At 39.0% G+C, this 25285-nt stretch overlaps 1 protein-coding gene across 3 annotated transcripts in view; it reads left to right on the top strand.

The window, feature by feature from the left end:
* ASAP1 (ArfGAP with SH3 domain, ankyrin repeat and PH domain 1) overlaps nt 1-25285 on the top strand; it is a 143424-nt gene that overhangs the window by 106162 nt on the left and 11977 nt on the right. For 2 of the 3 annotated variants that reach the window (XM_058831157.1, XM_058831158.1), the window contains 8 exons: nt 234-420; nt 2798-2883; nt 4488-4603; nt 6370-6437; nt 8927-9034; nt 10469-10697; nt 20726-20887; nt 23779-23845. In XM_058831157.1, the coding sequence (XP_058687140.1) occupies nt 234-420; nt 2798-2883; nt 4488-4603; nt 6370-6437; nt 8927-9034; nt 10469-10697; nt 20726-20887; nt 23779-23845 (1023 nt within the window). The remainder of the gene's footprint in view (nt 1-233; nt 421-2797; nt 2884-4487; nt 4604-6369; nt 6438-8926; nt 9035-10468; nt 10698-20725; nt 20888-23778; nt 23846-25285) is intronic. The other variant, XM_058831159.1, reaches the window with a different exon arrangement.

Here is a 25285-nt window from a genome sequence, read left to right as displayed (position 1 = left end):
TTTTGGTCTTAGTCCCCACAGAGTAATTTTGGTATATAAGAAGTCAGGATAAAATCGACAGTTTTCCATATTTGGGGCTTGTTTGCAAGAAAGACATGCAGTGTAACAATAAATAACATGCTTTTTATCAGATAGTTTTCAGCTTCCAAGTTAGACAAGGTGATTTTAAATTATAATCATTGACCCATTTTTCTAAAAATTTCTAAAGCAAGCTCTATTTTCACACCCCATAGGACTGCACGTAAAGAATTTATCACTGCTAAATATGTAGATCATAAGTTCTCTAGGAAGACTTGTGCATCTGCGGCAGCTAAACTGAGTGAATTACTTGAGGCTGTCAAATCCAGGGATTTACTTGCACTAATTCAAGTCTATGCAGAGGGGGTAGAGCTAATGGAGCCACTGCTGGAGCCTGGACAGGTAAGCTTATCAGGTAAACAATTACTATTTTAAACCATGTGTATTTGTAAAATGCCCAGGATCTGTGGCTGCTACTTTGATAAAACAAAATAAATAACAGATGAAAATGTTGGGTGGGGCTTTTCTTTCATTCCTTAATGTTGCATCCTTGTAGGGAGGGAAAGGAACACTATCTTTTGTCATCAATTGATCTAAAGGAGTGTGAAATGAAATAGTGATATCATACACTGTTTTGGTGCCACTGTAGTGTGTTGAAAAGTGCCTGTTCTGCAATGTGTCTCTTAGAAAAGTCCCAAAGAACTGACTTGATAGCCCAGGGTCACCTGGTACCACATATCACACTATCATACCTGTGCTTAAAATAGTGACTGAAGGAACATGTTATTGACTGTCTGCAAGTCTCTGTTTACTGTAGACGAGGAAAGAATAAATCTGATGACTTCACAGCTTCTGATGAGACATTTACAGAAGTACAGTTTCTTTCAACCTAAAAAGTTCATTTGTGTGTGTGTGTGTGTATCAAGTTCTGAGTACTTGATCTTCCTTCTGAAATCAGTAACAGTTTTTCTGAAAAATCAGTCTGGGTTGACTTCAATTATCCATGGACAAATGTTAATCATGAGTATATAACCTGCTTCTATAGATAATAGATAATTAATGCCATGTAACCATTTGCTCAGTCTTTTCTCCCAACCTGGAGACATGTCAGAGAATGTTTTCAACAAGTTGTGTGAAAATAGCTAAGTTGATACAGACAGTGCCTGTCTGTGTTCAGTGAAAGGGGTAAGTTCAGTATAGTCTCAGCACTTGAGCTATCACAGAGTGCTTATCACGAAAACACATTACAAATTCCCTGACTGCAAGGTCAGTTTTCTGTATTTGTCATCCACAAGCAGTTACCACAGAATTAGCTCCTTAGTCTTCCCAGCCATTACAGTCAGTGATGTCTAGAAAGCTGTGAGCACCAACTGAAATGTAATTTGCAGCATTCTCTTCTGCAAATTCTCTGATGTTTAATAAAATAATACTTTTTAATTAAGACTTTAATTCTAAGTATATATCCTGTAATATGATTTTTTAATTTTTCTTTATGATCAGTAGGAGTTAATGAAATCTAAATTTAGATTAACTTCTCGTGCAACTTTTAAAATGAATTAAACAGCATTTCTGGTTCTATTTCAGTGCATTAATGCATATGATATGTATAGAAAACAAAGTATGATTGAATTCAAGTTTGACAAGGAGAAACCCTATATATGGGGGAGACCCCCATGTGCCAACTTTATGCTGGGAACCACCCAGCTCTGCCTAAAGAGACCTGAGGGTCCAGATGGACACCAAGGTGAACAAGGGCCAGCAGGGTGCCCTTGTGGCAGAGGTGACAGTGGCATTCCAGGCAGTGTGGACACATTGCCATCACATGAAGAGCAGTGATCCTTCACTCAGCACTGCTGAGGCCACAGCTGCAGGGCTGTGCCCAGGTCTGGGCTTCCCACAACAAGAGTGACTTGGACATGCTGGAGAGAATGCAGTGAAGGGCCACAAACATGTCTGAGAGTCTGGAGCACCTGGAAAGGCTCCGAGATCTGGGACTGTTCAGCTGGGAGGAGGCTCAGGGGCATCTCATCGTTGTGTGGAAATAGCTGCAGGGAGGGTGGAATGAAGATGGAGCCCAGTGGTGTCCAGTGATGGGACCAAAGGCAATGACACAGACTGGAGCACAGGGAGTGCCCTCTGAACATCAGGAAACCTTTTTGTATTGTGAGAATGACCAAACACTGGCACAAGTTGCCCAGGGTCATGGCGTCCCCATCCTTGGAGATATTCCAAAGCCATTTGGACATGGTCCTGGGCAACTGTTCCTTCGTGGCCCTGCTTGGGCAGGGAGAGGTTGGTCTATAGTAACTTGACAGGTCCTTTCCAACTTCAGCTGTTCTGAAAATCTGTAAGAGTTTTAATGTATGTAGGACTCTGATTTTTGTGATGCTGTTTCTGTAGGAGATAATGTTGTGACTTCGCTTGCTGCTCACCAGGCTGTTGTAAAACAAGTATTACAAATTTCCTCAGTATTCCTTGATAGGATCCCTCTCAGTTACTGGTAGCTAAAATGGTTAAAGGCTCCTCAGGGTTGTTCCATCCAGCTGGGAGAAGTGAAAATTTGGTTTAGGAAAGCTGAGATCTTGGGAAGTGTAACGCTGTTTCCTTTGAAGCACAGTGTCTTTTAGAGACAAAAAAAGATAATAATAATTTTCATCATAATTTCCTAATATTTTTATTTCTAAAGACTTGTAAAGAGTGAATGAGATCTATCTCATAGGTCTGATATACAAGCTTTGTAAATTAGACAGAAATCTAACTTCTGTTTATGTGTGTTTAGGAGCCAGGAGAAACAGCACTTCATTTAGCAGTCCGGACTGCTGACCAAACCTCTCTCCATCTGGTTGACTTCCTTGTACAAAACTGGTATGGATTGCTGACTTATCATTAAATAGCACATTACAATTGTGGGTGTTCAGAGTAATCCTGGCAGTGCCTTTGACAGTGTTTGCTCAGAATATATGATCTTTCTCCTTAGATATGTTTCAAAAGAGAATAGTTTAGTACCTTTGAGTTGACCTTTGTGTTCCTGGTCAGTAGAGAGAGGGAAAGATGTGTAGATTAAAAGCATTGGAAGCAGTTACATAAAGATAGGATGAAAGAAAAAACTCTGTAGTGCATAAGAGAGCATTGATTTAGAGCGCATGATGATGTGAAGCCATGCAAACAAATAGTTCAGGTCCAGGAGGGATGGCAGGTAAATGTACCAAATACAGGACACATGCAAAGGAATTGTAAGAGTAGAAAACTATGAACTGAAAATTCAAACAAAACACTCAGAAAATTATGAACAGATGCTAGATGGACTTTGAAAAAGATGTTCCAATAGTTAATAAACTGTATTAAAGGTATTGAGAGCAAAACTTCTTAATTAGTAATTTTCAACATCTAGTTTATTGGCTGAGTTTTGCTTTAAGGGATGTGTTCCTAGAAGTAAAAAACGTTAGTGAAAAGTGTGAGTGCTGATTATAGGAGAGTGTTACTAAAGTAACAAATGAAAAAATTCCAATATTTTCAAGCTGTTTGAGTTCATAATTTGAAAAATGTTTTAGAAACCCAAATTGCTATTTTGAGCATTATTAAATGTTTTGGTTTTTTCTTTTGGATGATTATTTCAAATTATTTTGTTTAGTTATGAAGCTTCTTAGTTTCTTCAGACAGCCGTAACCTTGTGTTTCTGTCTGCTGGATGTTTTTTTGTGGCAGTCTCAAGTTTAGGACCATCTTTACAACCCTGTGGGCTCTTACTGTCCAGTATTGGGAAATACTGTCTAATTCTGTCCAATATTTCCAAACTGGGAAAAGCTGCCATCTCCTGAGCTTTGCTTTTCTAGTTTATGGAAATATTTTATTATCCCAAAATGTCAGTAACAGTTTTTGAGAAAACCTGGGTTTAGAAGTTGAAAACTGAAGGAAGTACAGCTTTTAAAAAGCCCTGTATGAGACCCTTTGCACTTCTGTTTTTTCCCTAACTTGATGTGTTGTCCTTGCATTCCTTCTTACAACTCTTTCGTTCATTCTCACAGCTGCCCTCTTGATAGTTCCTTAACTGCATGGAATTTTAATGAAATTAACCTATTTTAACTGTATCAGAATTATTTTTCAGATATTTCTATTGTGCTAACTTAACATGTTTGAAAAAAGAGTTACAGTGGAGTGGCAAGTGGAAAACAACTGGCATGGACTTAGAGAGGTCTAGGTTTGAGTCTCTGAATTTCACTTCTTTATTTTTTTGAATGATCATCTGTAGACTTTCAGTCCTTGTCAATCACAGCTCAGATATTTCAGATATTTCTTGGAAAAATTCTTGATAGTCTTTGAAAGTAATGTTTAATTCAAATATTTTTTTGTCCTATTTCCTATTTGTCCAGTAAAGTTTGTTATGCAATTACTATTTATAGGGATGCTAGATCTGGAATGAATAGCACAGCTACTGTACTTTTCTTGATTGTTTTTTGGTTTTTTTTTTAGTGGAAACCTGGACAAACAAACAGCATTGGGTAATACAGTTCTACACTACTGCAGTATATATAATAAGCCTGAGTGTTTGAAATTGCTTTTGAGGGGGAAGCCAACTATTGATGTAGGTAAGTTAATTATTTAAAACCAGGAAATACGGATCTCCTAAAATTTCTTCCCAATATTTTAGCCACTTTTGTTTATTTCTCTCTGGTAAGTAAACTTATAAAATAAAACTGTGGTAGAAAGATGAAGACCTTATCTACAACAAGCCTAAAGGAAACATTCATTCAAGAAATGAAATTCTTAGAAGATAATAGTTATAAAAATTCCTAATATGAAATACTAATGGCAAACCCTAATCAGAGTTCAGAGGGTTCTGTTTCTGACCCATTTTAAATTGGAATTTAGGTTTATTGTTTATTCTAGAATTTGTATGTTATAATGCTTGAAATATTTAATTCCACTCTTAGATATGTGGGCTTTATGTACACAGCACTTAATTCTTCTGTTGATGTCAGTGGCAGCTGGTGCTGTGGTTTCATGCAGCATGTCCCAGCCAACGCTGCCACTGGTTAGGGAAGACCATGTAGAGAACAAGAGATTATCCTAGCTGTGAGCAAACAGATTCTATTTCCAATTAAACTTTTGGGATGCCATTATGATAAATGAACTGATACAGGTACCATGTTACACCTACCTCATATGTGTAGGTGCAAAGAGAAGCTGAAAGGGAGCTGAGAAAGCTGATCCCATTTTTCATGAGTTAAGAAGGAATCCAGCTTGTTAAGCCCAGGAGTTAAATGTGATCAGTGTGTCTATAAAACATTTGCATTCAGTCAGTTAATGGTATAGGAGAGAAGTTTTCATAACAGCTGATGCAAACTGGATTTTATTTCTCCCTTTTTCTACATCACCATTACTTTTCTGGGTGTTAGGTTCATATAAGAAGTACTGTCTGTTCATTCCTTTTCATACTGAGCCATCTCTGATAGATCTTTCCATAAGTAAATCTTTCTTCTAGGGATCTGAATTCTTTCAAAGTCACAGGCCTTTCTAGAGGACTACTCTGTATTTTCAAGGATTCCTAACTGGCATTCTCTATGTAATATTTCACACAGATATTATAGATCTCAGTTTGATAATTTTCAGTTCCTGATCACAGAAATGCTTTATAATCTGAATGTGCTGTAGAGCATTCTCTGTTCCAGCCCCATGGCATTTACTGATGTACTGTGAGTACATTTTACCTCGGGTTTATCCACATCAGATGTGGGAGTTGTTTTTGTTTACTGAGATTTGCTACTGAACATCTAGGAAGGATTTCATTAGATGCTGTGCCTGAGGAACTCCCAGCAGCCTCAGATTATCACCTTCTTTCTGATTTTAAATTGTAAACCATTTTATAGCTTGGATAAAGACAAAGCTAGAAAGTTTTAAATTTATTTAAATTTATTCTTGTTCAAATGTCACCAAATTAAGGCTTCAAGCCTCTACATATTAATCAAAGTAAAATCTGCTTGGATTGACATTTACCCTTTTTTTTTTTAAAGTCTTAGAATTAGTTTTCTTTTTTGAGCTATTTTACCCTGCCTGCTTGCTTCTCCTGCTTATTCAGGTACATTTTATCGGCAAAAGCACTGAGTCAAGATTGAGATGACTAAATTTCTTTATAGGAGGGATTTGGGAACTGTCCCAACAGATGCTTCTGCTCAAAAAGAACTGATGACACATGAAATGCATGAACACTTATTAAAGAGCTGTAGCTGCTATACAGTGAACAGGTGTTTTTGATCACTTTTAGAAGTTACTGTGCTACAAATAGTGAAATGTAATAAATTGTTTCTTAAGACATCTCAAAGAATTGCTCTTTTTTGTATTGTTAATTTTGTAGTAAACCAAGCTGGAGAGACAGCTCTGGACACAGCGAAACGACTGAAAGCTGTCCAGTGCGAGGAACTGGTAAGGACTGGGCCTGGGGGCAAGGGGGAATGTTTGCTTCTTTAAAAAAGATTCACTAAATGTATCATTACCATTGTATCTCACACCTGGTATTGCTGCCAGCTGGCTGTGGGTTGATCTGAAGGCCGTACAACAGGTGACTCTTTTCTTACCTAAAACACAACAATCATTTTCCTTGTAACACTTTATGAAAAAGGTTTTCTTCTAGTGGCAGTACTAGTTATTTTAACCAGTGTATTTGAAGACCTTAAGTACTGGAGGGTCAGATATGTCAATAAATACATCATTTGAGGAGATCTGGGCTTCATCACTTCAAAAGTTCTTCTTAGAGGCTTTTATATCAGGAGTACTAAACAACCCCTGTAAAATTAAAACAGTCAAGACCTTTTAGGTCTGGATCTTTTTTTGATGTTTTTCTGCTTTGGCTTTTTTCGCATTATTTAACAGGACAGGTAGTTCAGGGATGGTGGAAGTCTTCTTATAAGGAGAATTAAAACAAAGTTACTCTCCTGAAAGGAAGAAGAAGAAAATGTAATGTCTGGAAGTTGGCATATCAAAAGATGTGTAGAACACCAGCTTCTGTGGGACTTTGTCCCTCTACTGAACATGATCAAAGAAAAACCTCCTGGAATTTTGAGAATGTGTGAGGGATCTTAACAGACACCACTCAAAAAGATTATTGCTGTTCAAGAAATAAAGGTGTTAAGGATTTTCCCAGGTACTCCTCTGAAGCATTTAGCCAGGCATAAAGATTTTACATCACACCAACAAGCTTGTTTGTTCTTGGCCCTCTGAGGTTCCACCAGCATGCATTTTATAGGCAAGAGAATTTAATTACTATCAAGGTACTAAAAAGTCTAAGTACTGTGGCATTTTCATATTCAAGACAAAACCAGGAGAATTTACAAAACACTTGCCACTTCATTCTATTTCTTCTTCCTCATTTTGATGATCTGAGCATGTCTGCTTTTGCTCTGCAGCCAGTAATTTTAATACCTTTCCTGTGACAATTGAAAGTTCTTGTCATGAATTAATTATTGAATAATCAAAAGACCTTGTCCTTCACAAATCAAAGAAATTTTCTGTGTTTCTGGGGATGCAAGTCAGCATTTTGCTGTGGTTGATCAGGTGGGACTGACTTCTTGCTTACTCCCATGTGTACTGTGTGAGTAGGTGCTGTTTCCAGTGGTTTGAGTGTCCTGTCAGCTGGATCAAGCAGATCACCTGTGCAGCACACAATTGGGATTGATTGCTTTTTTTCTTTATAGTATCCCTTTAAAAAAGTGACATGTGCCATTAATGTGGACCAGCTGGCTGTGTTACAGTCACGTGGATGTTATCAGTGAGCTTATCTAGCAGTTAATCGTTTAGTTATAGTGATCCAAATTCCGTTAATACCTCAATGATTATTTCACTTTACTCTCACAGAGCATTTATGCCTTTTCTCTTTTTTTTTTTTTTATTTTTTTTTTTTTTTATTTTTTATTTATTTTTGGAGAGGAAAATGATTTCTGCCTTTTTTTTTTCCAGCAGCAACGAGTTAAGAGTGAAAAAGAAACACGAACAAGCACATTGTTTGCTGTGGGCAATAAAAAAGTATAAGATAAATAACTAGGTGTTTGTATTATGATAGATGTACTAAACTCATTTCTGTTGCATAACTGGAGTCTTAACTGTGAAATTAAATTCAGTTTCAGCTCAAGTGGGTTCATGAATACTTACATAACAGATTGGAAGCACTTCCTTTATTCCCAGTTTTATTTCAGGAGGATGGTTAAAGGCACTCTTGAATCAACTATTATCAAGTATACTACATTTCACAGGATATGAAGGAATAAATAAGGAGGGAAGATCTAGGCATTGAAAAGGAGAATTTATTTCCTCAAAATAATCATGAACTGCTCGATTAGTTTTTTTGGTGATCATTGAGGTAGTTGTTTTTTAAAGAATGTGAAATACATTACTTGGGCTGGCAAAGTCGAGGAATTTTGTGCTGAAGATATTTTGGCCTCATCCAGTGAGAGAAAGTGGCAAAATATCTAAATAAAATGTAAACACCTTTTCATTAGATCCAAGTACAAGGATTGTGATTTTGCTGGGACAGCAGTTGTATGTACCAAAATGTATAAATCGGTTTTGCCTTTCCTTTTTGGAAAGGAGGGCTCTGGATAAATTCTGATTTTGTGCATATACCTTCTCTTAATGTCATCTTTTCAAATGCTTGTCAAACATGGTGACTTCTGCCCATTTGGGGAAAATCTTTCCTTTTTGCCTTTTAGCTGTCTTTCTATACCTCAAACAAATGAAGGATGTTTGTGTGATTGCCCTGACACTGCTTTGTTCTTCTTTGAATCTGGAATAATTGTAAAACTTCCAAATACTCCACTTTATTTCTTGCCGTTACAAAACTGTCACTGGTTAACTGGTGTTAACTTAGTTAACACCAAAAGAACTGCAAGTATTTTAAATAGAGTTTTTATTTCTTTCAGCTTTCTCAAGCCAAGGCAGGAAAGCTAAACCCACATGTGCATGTGGAGTACGAATGGAATCTTCGGCAGGAAGAAATTGATGAAAGTGACGATGACCTGGATGATAAGGTGAGTGTGAATTACGGATACAGCTTTGCACAAAAACTGGCAGCATCTCTGCTCCCTGGAAAAAAATGGCAATTAGAGACCCACTTTGGCCTTCCTTTTCTTACAGATATTTTTTTGGGGAAAAAAACTAATTTTGAAGCCTTTGTTATAGAGTGGATAAGTGCTTTTTGAATATTCTTTGTCAACCTAGTTATTATGGGCTGTTTCAGAAGTTTGACTTTGACAAGACATACAGTATGATGTAAATCAGCAGATCTGGACTACTTTGTTGCTTTATCCTCTTCAGAATTCTAGGCTGTTAAATTTTAGCTGGAGGAAATCCGAAGCTTACATACTTAATTTTTTCCATGAATTAATTAAAAACCTAGTTATTGAATAAATAACTCTATTTTCCACAAACTGTGCTGTGCTATTTATTCCTGATTTTTTTTTAAAAAAAGGAGTAATGGAAAGACAAAACTTGAGGGCATAGAATAATTGCCATCCTAGAGCATGTGAAAAATTAGCCTCAGTGTCCTACTTTAGCAAGTCAGTTAATTACTGTGTGCTCTATTTCTGCAATAAATGCGAATACACCTCTCCTATTTTATATGAGTGCTGCAGAAAGAAATGTGGACAACTTCTCATTTTCTGTGGAACTTGGGACTGAAAAATTCAAAAACCAAAGTAATTTGCATGTCCTCAAGGACAAAATTTTGTAGAGAACAAAATAATCATCTGTATGAGGAGGCTCTGGAGGATGAGGGATGCTGTGCTGGAGATAATAACCTGAACCAGAGCTGCAGGGAAACAGATCGTGCTCCATATGCACCCATTAACATACAGCAGGCAAAAACTGATGTGTAAAATTTCTTGAAAGAGCAATTAGAAGCATTTAAATAGAGCTGTATCATGGATTATATTGCTAGTTCAGAGACCAAATAAATCTGATCTGTCAGAAGTGTTTGTTCATTTTTACTAGGCATCAGTGGAGTAATATACTTGATACTTGAGGATAATTAATACTCTATTCTGAGCAATGTGCTATATTCCTTGAAAATTACTTTTCTAAAATTAACTAGGCTTTAATTGGTATTTTATTTAGTGTATTATATATGTATTAGTATATATATATTTAGTATATTATATTATATTTTATATATTATAATTTAGTATATTATTTTCTGCCTTAACATTAAATTTAATTTTGTGTTCGTGGTGATTTGTTGATGGTACAATCTTAATTTTCATAGAGGAGGGGACTATTCAGGTTGAATTACTGAGAATGGGAGAAATGGGGGTTTATTTGTCCAACAAAGAAAAAAAAAAAAAAACTAGGATCATGTTCACTAAATTATGTTCTGGTATGCTTTTTTCCAAACATACTAAATATGATTAGTGTTTAGCCACTGATTCACAGACAGCTGTATCACATCTTTGTTTTTCTATTCACAGCCTAGTCCTATAAAAAAGGAGAGATCTCCAAGACCCCAAAGCTTTTGTCACTCCTCAAGCATTTCTCCCCAAGACAAACTGACTCACCCTTCATTTAGCACTCCCAGAGACAAGCAAAGACTCTCCTACGGAGCCTTTACCAACCAGATCTTTGCTTCTGTAAGCACAGACTCACCCACCTCTCCAACATCTGATGCTCCTCCTCTTCCTCCTCGAAATGCTGGCAAAGGTAAGTCTGTCTCCAAACCACACTTGCAAGCAGTGATTTTCCCACTGTTGCCCTTGCTCTAACCAAGGACGTGGCAGTGTTTCAAGATACAGCGTGTTCTTCGTGATGCAGTATTGTGGTACAACGCGTGTTCTAAACTGAAAAGACCTGGGGGGCACTTTGTAATCATTCATAACACTGCACATGAGTGGGTGAGGAATAAACTAATACTCTGCATAATGATAGTTAATTTTATGAGACTTACAGCTGCAGTGGATTGTGATGGTTTGACCTAGATATCTCTAATCTTAGAGGATATATTTATGGAACAAAACTTTTTACTGTATTATAATTTGTGCAGATATACTTTTTAGGACGAAGAAACTTTTCATTCCTTTTTACATGTTTAATTTAGAAATTGAAAAGCTCTGTTTGTACAGTACACTTGTTAGAGGAATCTTTAGTTGTGGTGAGGTTACAGTATAGTTTAACACTTCAGCAGTTATGCTGATTCTCCTTTTTGTTAGCACTACTATAACTTCATTTCTCAACTGATAATTGACTTTGTTCAGGAAAAATGAAGAGATGGTCTCACCAATATGTGAAAGAGTAGAAGGGACAGGATAGTGTTGGCATCAGGTGTTTGCTTTCACACGGTTCAGATGTTGTGCTTAAGCACTACTGTTCCATCAGTCTTTGTTATGTACTGGCAACTTTCAAATAGATCCTTTGGCTCTCTCTTCTAAACAGGTTTGTTTCCCATTATGAGGCAAAGCGTTTTTGACAAGGTTTTCACATGAGATTTTGTAATCCTTGTTTCCCTGGGGACTCAGTTGTATTCCTTGTAACTTTACTTTGTCAACCTGCTTATTTGGTATTGTAAGATTCTACCTTTTCCTTGCACTCTCCCATCTCTTTTACATGCTCTGTCTCACAATCTGCTGTGGATTGTTCATTGCAAACACAATGTACTGGCTTAGATGTTCCGTCATGACCTAGGATAACTTCTTTTTCAGTCATAAAGTTGCAAGACTTGGAAATTAATCATGCATCCGGTTACTGGAGAAGTTTAATGAGTTTGTGTCTGGTATCTGTGCACACTATTGATGTTGTCAGCTTTCAGTAGATTTTAATGAACTTTATTTCTTTGTCATTATATAGTGGAGTTCTCATACAGACTTACCTAGCAAATTGTCTTTTTTCCAGGAAGCGGAATATATAATTTCATATTTTATTCTAAGTATGTATTTTGGTTTCTGAAATGTTTGGCATTTTCCTAGCTGTTCCTGGAATTTCCTTATTGTTCCTAGACTGGGGAATAAACACAACACCAAAGCTATTCAGAAAGAATTGACTCCTTGAGTTTTTATTTGTTTTCATGTTAGAAACTATGCAAAGAAATCCTTATTTATGTTGCAATGAAATAATATTATAATATCAATAAATTCCCTTCTAATGTAACATTAACTGCTTCATCAGATTGGAAAATGTCAGATTCACAGGGTAAGTCAGAAAGGTTGAATGGAACTGCTGTTACATTAAAGTCACTATGCTTCTCTGTGTCGAACATGCTGAAATTCTACACTGTGAGTGATGCTGGAGTGGAGTTTTGGTTGATACACACTCAACAATACTGTGAAATTAGAATTTTCCATTGTATACATGCCTATGTTACAGGAATAATTCAAAACTTAAAAGTTGGTGAAAAAAGTGACAAATGCGAAGGACAATTCATCAGTGGAAAGGTTGCTGTAGATGCATCATTTCAGATGAACTTATGGTTCATTTTAAACTGTGCTGCTCCTTGTTATCATCCCCTCTTCCAGCTCTCTGATTACTTAAAAGAAGACGAAGCAGAGACTCTCCACTTCCATAAGACACTGTTGGCACATCTGAATTTTGAAAGAGTCAATTTTTTTTGTGTAAGAAAACAGAAACCTGTAGAATTTTTCTCCTCTTTTGGATGAATAGTAATAGAGTACATTGAAATTTGAACAAGCTTACTTGTTAGATGTGTGTTTTTGTTTAAAAAGTTCATTTGAATAGCCTGTGTTTAAGATTGTATGAAAATTAGTGTACTTATTTCACTAAGCTCCCTAAACAGCAAGAGTAACAAAAGCACTGAATCTGTATTTAAATTTAAGCTTACCTTCTGTCCAAAAGCATAATCTGATCTTGTCCCTGTGCTGCTGTGAGGCTCTGGCAGATAGCATGGGCCCCTGCTAGGACCTGGAGTCTAGCAGGTGGATCTCCATTTTAGAAGGAGGCAGACAATTTTCAAATTTCATGGGTTCTCATCCTTTGCGACATGCAGCTGAAATCGTCTTTCCAATCGTCTTTTCTGTTTTTAAGAAAACACCCTCCCTGTAGCCCTCTGTTTCATTACCCAGTGAAGTTCCTGGGTAGTGAAGTTCTGTGGTGTTCCTGAGGGGCCACAGTGGTCAGGAAGCCACCCACTGAACTTGTGTTGGGGAGAGGAGGGAGGTTTAAAGCAATTTGCATAAGGCACATCACTCTTGCTCATGATTTTCAGTGGACATGCTGGCTAAAAATAATTTTATAGGCACAATAATGGGAGGAGGTAATATGGAGATATTTTAAAATTTCTCCATACATCATTATAACTCATGTCCACATTTTCCATTTGATAACTTTTCAAAATACTCCTGAAAATGCTGGAATCTTCATGTATTTTACTCCACATTGTCTAATTTGTGGATGCATCTCACTTGCTGCTATCTCTGCTATAGATTTAGTTAATCCTAACAGAATGAGTGCAGTTGGCTGCCTGAGCCAGCCAATCAGTGCCTTTTTCAAGTCAAATCTTTAGCCTGTTATATTCTCAAAATCATCTTTTTTTATTGCTCTTCTCAGCTTATTCCCTAGCAGGAATAAGCTATTGTTATAGGCAACAGTTTGCCTATTGTTTTACAAAAAGCTTTCCAAAAAAAAAAAAAAAAATTAAGTAGTTTCATGACTTGCCACAGTAGCTAAACAAAATTTAGCACAATCTTCGTTTCAAATCCAGTGTGAGGGTAATGTTGCTAACTAACTTTGGAGGAGTGTTAGGCAGTCTAATCCAGGTTTCCTTCACTATAGCTGAGAGCTAATTGATATTAGTGGTTCTTCCAGGAATAAATTCTGTATCATGAAGTTAAGTTTGGATCTTCAACACCTACAAGATTGCATAGTTTACACTCTGTCCCAACTCTGTCATGAGGTGCTTAAACCCAAAAGCACTTTCTTTGTGGTTCCTGTCTACTGTTACTGCAGAGACAGACACATTATCTGCTCCTTCACTAGATCAGACTCTATTTCTAACCAAATTAGTTTATTTAAATTTACTAGTAACTTCTAGAAGTTGTCTGACTGCATTGCACACAGGATTAGGAATCTCCTTGAGTTCCCTAAGTTACTTTGTGCATGTACAAACACTGCCCTTCGCCTTTGGTGGTTTTTCTGTGGCTGGTAGCTGTGTCAAGGTGCTGCTGGAAGGAAATTGTACAGGTCTCCATGTCTGGGGTGTTACACTAAACAAACCAAGCGTATTTTACCTTATCTGATTGAAGAATATTTTTATTCTCCTGGGGTTCATGTTACCCTTTCATCACACAAGCTCTTCTTTGTACCTTTGCTGTTTAAATCAGCTTTCTGAAATACAACTGTCTGGACAGCAATAAAATTTGCTGTTTCTACTGGAAATGCCATATCAAAGAATCCTTTGGTCCTGGTTTTTTGTTTTTGTTTTTTGTTTTTTCTATCCCGGATTGTATCATACTGTGGCATAGCAGGCATCTCTACTCATGTGCAGCTGAAGTTCTTAATTTATAGCACAGATGTATTTATTCTCACTTCCATTACCTCAGCCTTTGAAGTCATCCTGTTCCTTCTGAATGCTTGCAGGATTCTATACTTCTCTTGCATATACTTGGAGACTTTTTTTTTATATATTTTTATAAATTGTTGCACATTTTGATTAAATTATGCTACTTACCCCACTAAGACTTAGTATTTTTTAATACCATAATAGGAAGGGAAGACTAGCTGACGACTGTTGGTTTCATGGGCTCTTTTATTTCTGAATAAACCCAAAACACAAAGTTCTTTAGTATAACTTTTTTCTTTTTAGACTGAACCTTTTTTATGCATTAATTATCTAATGTACTTCAAATGCTAATGTTGAATCAGTGTATATTCTTAGCTTTCTTATTCAGAGTGATCATGATAATTTTGTCTTTAATTATGCTCTTCAGTAGTGAAAATATGTGATCTGAAGTAAGGCAAACTGAAAAGACTTTTAATAATATCTATACAATAAGTCACTCATGAGAAATTTAAAAATAAGGATAACAACACTTGTTAATGAAAATACTACTTTTAATGTAAGTTACTCTCTTTTGCAGTGTCCATTCTACCATTAGCTGGAATTCTGTTTTTTACCCCTATGCCTCATTAAGTGGTAAAAAAAATTACATATGTGAAGTTTTTACACTCTAAACCCACCATTTCTTGATTGGATGGCAACAACTTTGCATGGTTTCACAAGTACACAAATGAATTGTTACTACACTAACTGCACAAACCCTAAAGGGCAATGCACTATTAATTGCACAACGAATCCAGTTATTTACCTTAATACAATAATTTTGAGATTATTTGATCTATTTACATGTGAAAGCCTGACCTTGGTAATACAAAAAAGTGATAAAATATGACAACAGTACTGTAAGCATTTGCTTTCCAGTGACTGAGGAAAGGAAAGCCCGACAGAAGCAAAAGGAAAAACTTCTAGGTCAAGTTTTTGGGGGTTTTCTTTCTGTTTTTTGTTGTTTTGCTTCTGTTAGGAAAATGTCCTTTATGAAATTTGAATTTCTCAACTATGTGAGAAATCATGACTAAGATATCTGTTGGAGGGGAAATGACTAGCTCAATTGCTGCCTGGTTAAAACCACAGAATTCCTTTGATCTAGTAACTGCTCTGATTATTGCTTAAAGATATCTCGCCTAGCCTTGTATAATTAAGACTATGAGCCAGGAATTGTTTAGAGCTGTTGGTTTCACACACACATTTGTGTGTACATGTGTGTGAATACACAGCCATGTGCAGTCACTGCGCTGAGCAGCCCTGCTCCCGACACAGGAGGATTCCTCAGCCGGGGGAACCTCGGGGCAGTGACAAAGTTGCAGGGGCCAGAGCACTGACAGCACCTGAGGGGACACAGGCAGGGCCAGGGGCAACAGGGCCCAGCCCAGACGTGTGTGAAGAAATCTTGGGGAGCACCAGGAGCAGCGTGCTCTCCAAGGGCATGGTGGGGCAGTCTGGACGGGAATTTGCATGGAATGGCTCACAGGAAGGGGCTGTAACTCTGACAGCCTGAGCAGGGAGCAATGGTGTCTGCCTCTGGGTTAGTGCACGTTGCAAGAGCTTTTAACTAGATTTGAAAGGGGAAAGAGACAAAACCAGGCTTGCTGGAGGTAACCCTGGGGGCAGCACACCGGTGTTTGAGGGAGTGTGTATGACAATGAGGTCACTTGGGCTGGTGGCTCAGTGCAGCAGGGGAGTGACAGCAAAGACATAAGGCATGGAAATGCCTCCAGACAGTCCTGTAGGAATTAAGGTTTCTCCTTCACAAAAGGTGGTCAATATCCCAACTGAAGTACATCTACACGACTGCACACAGCACAGGCAACAAACAGGAGGGCCTGGAAGCTGTTGTGCAGCAGGAAAACTGCAGCTGCCATTATTCTGGGAGGGCTCTCACAACTGGAGGGCTGCGATGGATGGCTGTAAACCCTTCAGAAAGGAAAGGCAAGGAGAGAGAGACAGTGGGGCAGCCCTATATTAGGGGCTGTTTTGAGTGTCTGAGCTGAATGATGGTGGCAGTAGGGTCAAATGTTTGGTGGTAGGAATCAGGAAAAGGGCAGCAGGCAGATTTCCTGGTGGGAATCAGTTAGAGACCACCCACCCAGGATGGAGAGGCAGATGAGATACCCTGTGAGCAGCTGGGAAAAGTTTCACAATTGCTGGCCCTTGTTCCCATGGGGCAGGAATGTCTAGGATGTGTTGAGTGAGTGGAAGAGAACGTTCCTACTCAGCTGGTGAGGGAGCCAGCAAGGGAAGGCACCTGCTGGACCTGCTGCTGGTGGAGAAGGATTTCTGGGTGATGCAGGCCAGCTGGGGCACAGGGATCACGAGTTCCTGGACAAGTAAAGAGGGGGGATCAGCAGAGCTGCCACCTTAGACCTCCAGGGGGCAGACTTTGGCCTGTTTAGGAGGCTGGCTGACAAGAGTCCCCTGGGAGACACTCTAAAAGGAATCCAGGACATTCCTGAAGAGGGAAATACCAAAGGCGCAGGAGCAGAGACGTAGTTTAGGGGAGGACTTGGTGGTGTCCGACTCAATGATCTCAAAGGTCTTTCCCAATCTAAGTGATTCTGTGATACACTGTATTTTATAATAATTGTACAGACAGTTCATACATTGTCAGGTCTTGTATTATTTCACCAGTTGTTTCCATAAAGCAATTTTGATTCAAGAACTTTCCCCGTGTTTTCTTTATTCAAAGCGTGATGTCATTTTATACTTCTTCCTGAAATGGTGATTTGAAGTTTTCCTTTATTTTGTTTTTATTTGAATGTAAGTTATTTTGTACTTCAGCCTTGTAATCATTAGTGTGTGACATCTGTATTCATATTTTTTCCCTGAGTTTAATACAGAAACAAATGCTGTGAGTCTGAAAGTACAATTTGTAATACCTTAAACACCTTTTCCCCATCACTTTTGTATGCCATGTGAGCTTCTGAAAGCTGTGAAGGGATTTTTGTAACTCCTCTGTAACCTCTGGATATGTATAACTAATGTGAAATCTGAAACATGCCAATATAATATAATTTTAAGTTGTTTTTTTTTTTTTTTAATTCTACTACCGTTTATTTTTGTACAGAAGATTTCTTCCTCTTATTGGAAGTTAAAAGGACTAATTCCACTTCATGTCTGGAGTTTAATTTTTGCACTAAGCGCACAGAATTATTTCAATGCCTTTCCTGCACTTTTTTTCCGCTCTGAGCCGATTTGGGGCAGTTTGGGAGCGCTGGGTGCGGTGCGCGCAGCCACCGCCAGGGGGCGCTGGGAGCCCCCCGCTCCGGGAGCTGGGACCGTGCGGAGAGCCCGGCTGGGGACAGGGGACAGATAACGGGACAGGGGACTGGGGAGAGGGGACAGGTAACAGGGGATAGGGGACTGGGGACAGGGGAGAGGGGACTGGGGACAGATAACAGGGGATAGGGGACAGGGGAGAGGGGACTGGGGACAGGGGACTGGGGACAGATAACAGGGGACAGGGGACTGGGGACAGGGGAGAGGGGACTGGGGACTGGGGAGAGGGGACTGGGGACAGATAATAGGGGAGAGGGGACTGGGGACAGATAACAGGGGAGAGGGGACTGGGGACAGATAACAGGGGAGAGGGGACTGGGGACAGATAACAGGGGACAGGGGACTGGGGACAGGGGGGAGGGGACTGGGGACTGGGGAGAGGGGACTGGGGACAGATAACAGGGGAGAAGGGACTGGGGACAGATAACAGGGGAGAGGGGACTGGGGAGAGGGGACAGAGAACAGGGAGTATGGGACTGGGGATAGGAGACGGGATAGGGGACAGGGGAGAGGGGACTGGGGAGAGAGAAGAGGGGGCTGGGGAATAGGGGAGAGGGGGCTGGGGAATAGGGGACTTGTGTTAGGGGACTGGGAATAGGGGACAAGGGACAGAGGATAGGGGACAGGGGATAGGGGACAAGGGACAGAGCAGGGGACAGGGACTAGGGATAGGGGACAGGACAAGGGACGGGACTGGGGAGAGAGGACAAGGGACAGGAGACAAGGGACAGAGGACAAACGCTGTTCGGCCAGCCCTGCATGCTCAGCTCCTGCTTCAGTAACCTTACTGTTAACATATTGATGTAATATAGCTCCTAGCTTCCCCCTTGGCATTCCCAGATACATCCACATTACATCACAAATCAAAACAACTTTTGATTCGTATTTCTGAAAGAATTGGTACCTTGCAGGAGTTTAAGGGATCATCAATCAGAATCTAGAATGAGAAAAGTTGGTTTCGCTTTCAGAAACATCTCAGCATGCAGTTTAAGTTACCCTGCTTACTTGAGCTTAAGGAAGAAATTAAAATGAGAAAGGGTGAGGATGCAAACTGGGGAACAATCATTAAATGCACTGGCATTTGTCTTGTTGCCAATTAATGGTTTTCTGAACTCGGAAGTAAATTGAGGGGAACAATTGCAAAATACATAATTTGATTTACAAAAGTAACCAATTAATTAAGCCATGCCCAAAATGTCTGCTGGACTTGTGGTTGAGAGATTCTCCTGCACAGCAGAAGACCTTCCAGGATTGAATCTGGAAGAGAATAGATTGAATTATTGGCTCATTAAGGGCAGTTCTATTAAATTTTTCTATTCATAAGGAAGAGGGAGGTCACCTGCTGAAAATATCTGAGAAACAGATTCATGCTTACAGAATGATTGAAGTTACTTTTGTCAGTGTTAAATGTTTCACCTAAGGAATTTTAACAAATACTATTTTTCACTAATTTCAATATTCCTATAATATAATAATTTGGGAAGGAGTATGGATACTAATCATTTCCAGTCTACCTAGAGAATATTCATAAATATTTTTGAAGAAGGCAGCTCTAGTTTTGTGTGCTGCATGGTAAGATATATGTCAAGTAACTAAATGAAGGTTTTGTCTCAAATACTGTTCAAATAAGGTAGCTTTTCAAAAATAGGCAAGTTGGTTCTACAGTGCTAAAAAATAGACTGACAATAGAATTGAAATTTCAGGTATAAATAGAGTTTGCTTTTAAAGTTTTTTGTCAATTTTCCGCATTTATCTGGACTGATGGCAAAGCTGTCTGATGTGCAAAACTTACTGCAAGTGAAGACTGCAGTGAAATTTAGTTGTTGGTTAGATTAAAACAAAGACAAAACCAACAAACCCACAAACTAACAAAACCCACCCCAACAGCAAACCCCCTGGAGCTGTTCCAGCCTAATGCAGAACTACTGCAGAAAGTGTTGCATTTCTTGGGGCAGTGGTGGCAGCTGACTCGAGCAGTCGTCCCCTCGCTGCCGGTTGCGCCCTGCTCTGCTTCCTTGAGCTTCTTGTTAGAAACGTTTGTTAAGGTCAATGGTGAAGCTGATTAGCACAAACTCCTGTCTTCCCACTGGGTTATGTTGTCTTTCAAGCTGTATCTGTTCCCATATTGTGTAAAACATGCATTGTGTTGAATAATACTTGTGCCAGCATTAAATCAGAGGGAAATAAAAGTATTTAAGGGTAAGGGTGACTGCATCGGCTCTTATGAGCAATGCTACCATGAAATATCTCAGTCCCAGAAAGGACTTCTCTGATGTTTATTTTATTCATACCATGTACAACAATTTGCATTGCTTTTGGAATGTATAGTTTGATGTTTTTGATCTACAGAAAAAAGAATTACAGAAAATCTTCTCAAGCTAAAAATCCTATTTTGAAAGTGAACGGAAAATTTATAGGCATATTTCTGTTTCTTTCCTCCTGCCTTCCAGTTTATTAACAAAATTTGTATGGGATGGTCTGGAGGGCTAAAAAACCTCCCCACGTATCAGAGCATATAGAAAGTGCTTTCAGTCTGGTATAAATTAACAACAATTTTAATCCCATGTGCTAAATATTACTTAAATTTAATATTTCATGCTGCCTTTTTTTTTTTTTAATATTGCCTAAAATTAGAAATCTTGGCATGATTAATCCTGTTTTTTTAAACATAAGTATACATGTCATTCTATTGTCAAGTTGCTTGTATTCCCACAGCTGAGATAGTTAAAAATGTGGTGGACGTGTCGTTTAATCTGAACGGTGTTTTGGCATGGCTTGTCTTTTTATTTCAGTCTTTTGCTGCATTTTGCTGTGGGTCTGACTGTGAAATTTTCAGTGCTGCTTTGACGTTTATGCACATGTATTTGTAAGAAGGTTGTTTGTTATTTTGCAGGCCCACCTTCAACCCTCCCTCTAAGCACTCAAACCTCTAGTGGCAGCTCCACTCTTTCCAAGAAGAGACCACCTCCCCCACCCCCAGGACACAAAAGAACCCTCTCTGACCCACCAAGCCCACTACCTCATGGACCCCAGAATAAGGGCCCAATTCCTTGGGGTGAGTTTTGAAATGCAAAACAAAAGGGCAGGGGAAAACCTTTATGATGACTGATATATGATCTTTGGTTTCTTTTTACCTGGTGCTTGCTTTCCAATGATCGCAGCTCGATGGAACGTCAGCTCAGATAAATCAGCAGTTCTGTCTTCTGTCACTCTGCCCCCCAAGCTGCTGCAGCTGAGTCTCACTTGAGAAAGCTTAAAACGCTCCACGCTCCCCTGGGGCCCAATCCAATCTCCTCCACTGCCTCCCTGGCTGCCCCAGCTGCCCGGGCTCTGCCCTCGCCCGGCCCCTCAGCCCTGCTCTCCTCTGCCTCTGCCTCTGTCCCCTCCCGTGCTGCTGCTGTGCCCAGCTCAGGAACCAGCTGCAGGATGCACACAGACCCCACTGTGGCTGTGCAGGTCTCACAAGTGCCACAGGACTCTTTCCTTGGGCTCTGGGCCACGCCTGTCCTATAAAGTGTTCACACCTCACTGGTGGGAATGTGTTGTCTTAGTATGTATTTGGCTTTTGTGATGTTGTCTGTACATACACAAAGACTGATAGGTTTGCATTCTGCAACCAGCAGAAGTTACACAGAAAACAGTGCAATTTTTTTTATTTTTTTATTTTATTTTTATTTTTCCAGGATACATTTCTGACAGATGCTTTTTGGAAACTGTTCTCCAGACTACTCAGATTCTTCCTCTTTTAAATAAACATTGCTCTATGCAGTCAAATTCTCTTGGTGGCTATAAATCTCTGACCCATGTAATTTTCTGTGGTTTTAGTCTTGGTGGCAGGATTTCCCTGAATCTGTAAATTTTTAAACTGGAATCCAGTGCTTACATAGGTGCATCATCCCTACACTACTTGTATCTTAAGAGAATCCTCTCTCTATTCTAGTATAAATACACAATTACTAGCCTAAAATAAAAAATTGCTAGCCTAAAAGCACCATTTTTTTTCAGCAAATTGAGTTAAATGTAGTTAATAATGGAGTACTCATGTGTGATTTAATCGAGGATTCAATAAGAAAAGTATAGAGTCCAATGAAAAGCAAAGACTTTTTCTCAAGGAATAAAAATAGTGAAATCTTTTCAGTTCTCTACTTCTCAGACGTCTGGGATACGGGAAAAAAAATGTTTCCTGTGTTCTAGAATCTAACAGCCCTGTACTTTTTCAGTGGTAGTAAAGACATTTTGAAGAGCTTGGACTTTAAATATGTAAAAAACCTCAAATGTCTAAGTCCAAAACAGCACCTAAAGTGCTATACACTATAGAAAATATGAGAATACTGTATAATGTAGCACTATTAGGCTGAAAGGTGTGATAGGATTAGATGCTAAGCAAGTGCCAACTTTTCATTAAATACATTAGGCAACGGATAAGGGAAGAAGAAAATATGGGACAGGTGCAGGCATGCAGTTGAAGATGATTAGCAGTAAAGCACCTTGTCAGAGTAGGCCCAGGGAAGAATATTTCCTTTCCTGTCTCTTCACTGCTTTTCAGGGCAAGGTAAACTTCAGTGGATGGAAGAGGGGCCTCTTCTCCCCATTTTGCTTAGCTGACATCTGTACAAAATCTTGTTTCAAAGTCCATTTGGATTTTTAAGCAAGTATTAAATTTTGTGTTTATAAAAGAGGGAGTTTCTTGTATCTGACTTTGTGTTTTTTGCTTAAGGATATTGTCAAATGTTCACTGCTTTTCCTTTCAGAAGCTTTCTTCTATGTTGTTACATTTCTTGCTATGTTGAATTTCAGCATTTGTCTTCTAATCTGTGCATTAATTGAAGTTTCAAGCAGAGCAATCCTTAGTTTATGTCTAAGCAAATTGAGTTACTATTCAAAGATGTTCTAAAAATGTCATTTAGATTATTTTGTATTTCCATGGCAACCATGAGATATTTTTCCTTCCTTTATCCGTGGGATCTACATGTTTGCTGTTTTACCTTAGTTCCTTTTTTGCACCACTTTTAAACACAAACATATTTTTAGCAAGGCACAGCACGAGCCTTTTCTGCTGTTTCATTTAGACATCAATGCGCCAAGAATGGTATTTAGAAAAATGTGTCATTCTTTTGAATGAGAAGTATTTTGTGTTCTTGGATCATTAAATGTCACTTTGCATCTATTTCAATGACAAAATTTACTAATGGTTGTTGAAGCTGGTTCTGAGATTAAGACATGCTGTAAAGGGAGAGGCAAAGGGGGGTGAAAAGGCACTAAACCAAATGAATTGGTGTCATTATACCTTGGAAATGGTGACTGTTAATGAAGAGAAGCTTTCTGCTGAAGGAGTCCAGAGCACTTGGGTTTGGATTTTGCTGCCTTTTGACAGAATTCTCTATACCCAGGATCTTTTCTTTACCAATGGCTAGAGTGTAGATTATGGGAACATACAAACTTAATCATTAAATCAGTCAAGCCTATTCTTTACATAGGATAAAATACCAATCCTTAGAAATTTAATGTTTTGTGAATAAAATCACATTCATGGTGGTTTTAAAAAGATGTGCCTCACAGTACAAAATGTAAACATCTGTGATAAATTTGTCTAATACTGGCCTGCTGAATCTCCTTCTATACAGAGAAAATTGAAACACTATTTCAAAACAAATGCCCTACAGCAATGTCATTCAATCTTGCCTTGCCAGGCGATGAGAGCTACCAGTGAGTTGTTTTAAAATGTGTTATATGAAAGGTCATCTTGGATTATTTTAGTCCCTCCTGCTTTTTCAGCTGCAAAATTATTAATAAAGAATGAATTTATAAATGATCTTTTAGCTATGTTGTATAGAAGATGCATAGAGTAATACATGTTTTTGCTTTAAATTGCACCCTCTGCTGATTATATTTCAGTTATCCTAATGATTTTTTTTTTTTTTTAAATTGTCCTTTTTTTCACCTCAGGTAATGATTTGGGCCCACCTTCAACTAAGGCTGCAAACAAGTTTGAAGGGATGTCTCAGCAATCAAGGTAAAATCTGCATATACAAAGGCAAAGATGAAAATTTAAATAAATATAACAAATTGTAAATTAGAAAAGAAAAGCCTTTCATAGGAAATAAAATCCTAGCTATGTTTTCTGTTAGTTTTCTGCATGCCTTACTAGTGCACAAATACTTTGGCTCCACTGAGCCTCCTACGCTTTGTTCCTCGCTGTGCGTGCACAATCCATCCTTTGAGCGGGATGGACAGAATGCCTTGTACCCGAATCTATCTGCTGCTCCTACAGAAGTGCTCTCCCAGCTGGGGAATGCTGCCTCAGACCACAGTCCAGCAGGACAAAAGTTTTATTTTCATGTCTCCTGGCATTTCATTCTATCTGCTTCAGTGAGGTGTCCTGCCTGTAGCAGCAGTGTCACTGGGTACAGGCTGGCATCCAGGATGGCTCTGTTAGAGAGTTCATCTCAGTCTTCCAGTTTAGCTGCTTTCCATTCTGTCAGGCTTCTGTGCTTCCACACAGTCTGCAGTAACACAAACTGCTTTTAGCTCGTAGTTCATCAGTTCTGTCCATTACAAGTGTCTTTCTCACTAACTGGAGCAGTAAGAACAGCCATACATTTCTGTCACTTGAGAGTGACTACTCCTCTATCTGTGCTGTGATTCCAAAGTCCTGAGTTTCAGAGAATGGTAATTCCAATAAGCACCTGCCTCAGGCACACAGCCTTGCATGACCACAAGTGTGTGGGCTGGGCTGTGACTGGGGATGGATGAATCATCCATCAGATGGGGGCAGACAGGGCACAGCAGAATATGTGTAGGAAGAGGTTCTGGACACCCCCAGCCTGTGATCTGCCTTGTCAGAACAGACAGGGAACCTGTTGGTGGTAGCACAGCTGGCTTCCCACATTTGCTGAATTCATCCAGCTGGCACTGGGCATTCAGGGAAAAAGTGGTAGTGTTCCACAGCACAGACAGCTGGGCCCATCCTAGATTCTTGTCAGACAAAGGTAAAAGTGTGCTCCTTGTATTCCATGGCATTAGAGAGAGACCGAGGTAGGAGCTGGGCTTTGATGATCTTTGTGCGGCACTTCCAATTCAGGATATTCTATGATTTATTGAATCAAAATTGAGCTTGGCTGTTCTTTCAGTTTCATGTCATGATGTATTTTTGCTATTTAAAAAGCAGCAAGAAATTAAAAATGTTTCATCATGCTCATTTTGAAATGTTGCTTGCAGAGACAAGCAATACCAGAATCAAGGCAGTTGATGCAGAAGAGTCTCTGCTCTGTCAAACATACACTGACAGCTTTCTCAGTCACTTTTCTTTTTGCCTTGTTTTATGAGTCTTTCTTTTGAGGTGATACTGATTTTTATGTACTTTTAGATTTTTATGTCTTAAATAATTTTTTTCTTCTCTTCTTCCACATTCCTTTTCTATGAAAGTGACTTAGGTGTGGTTTTAGAGGAAAAA

Source organism: Poecile atricapillus, chromosome 2 (assembly GCF_030490865.1).
Source record: "Poecile atricapillus isolate bPoeAtr1 chromosome 2, bPoeAtr1.hap1, whole genome shotgun sequence".
Classification (NCBI taxonomy): Eukaryota; Metazoa; Chordata; class Aves; order Passeriformes; family Paridae; genus Poecile; species Poecile atricapillus.
This window is presented reverse-complemented; position numbering and strand designations above follow the sequence as displayed.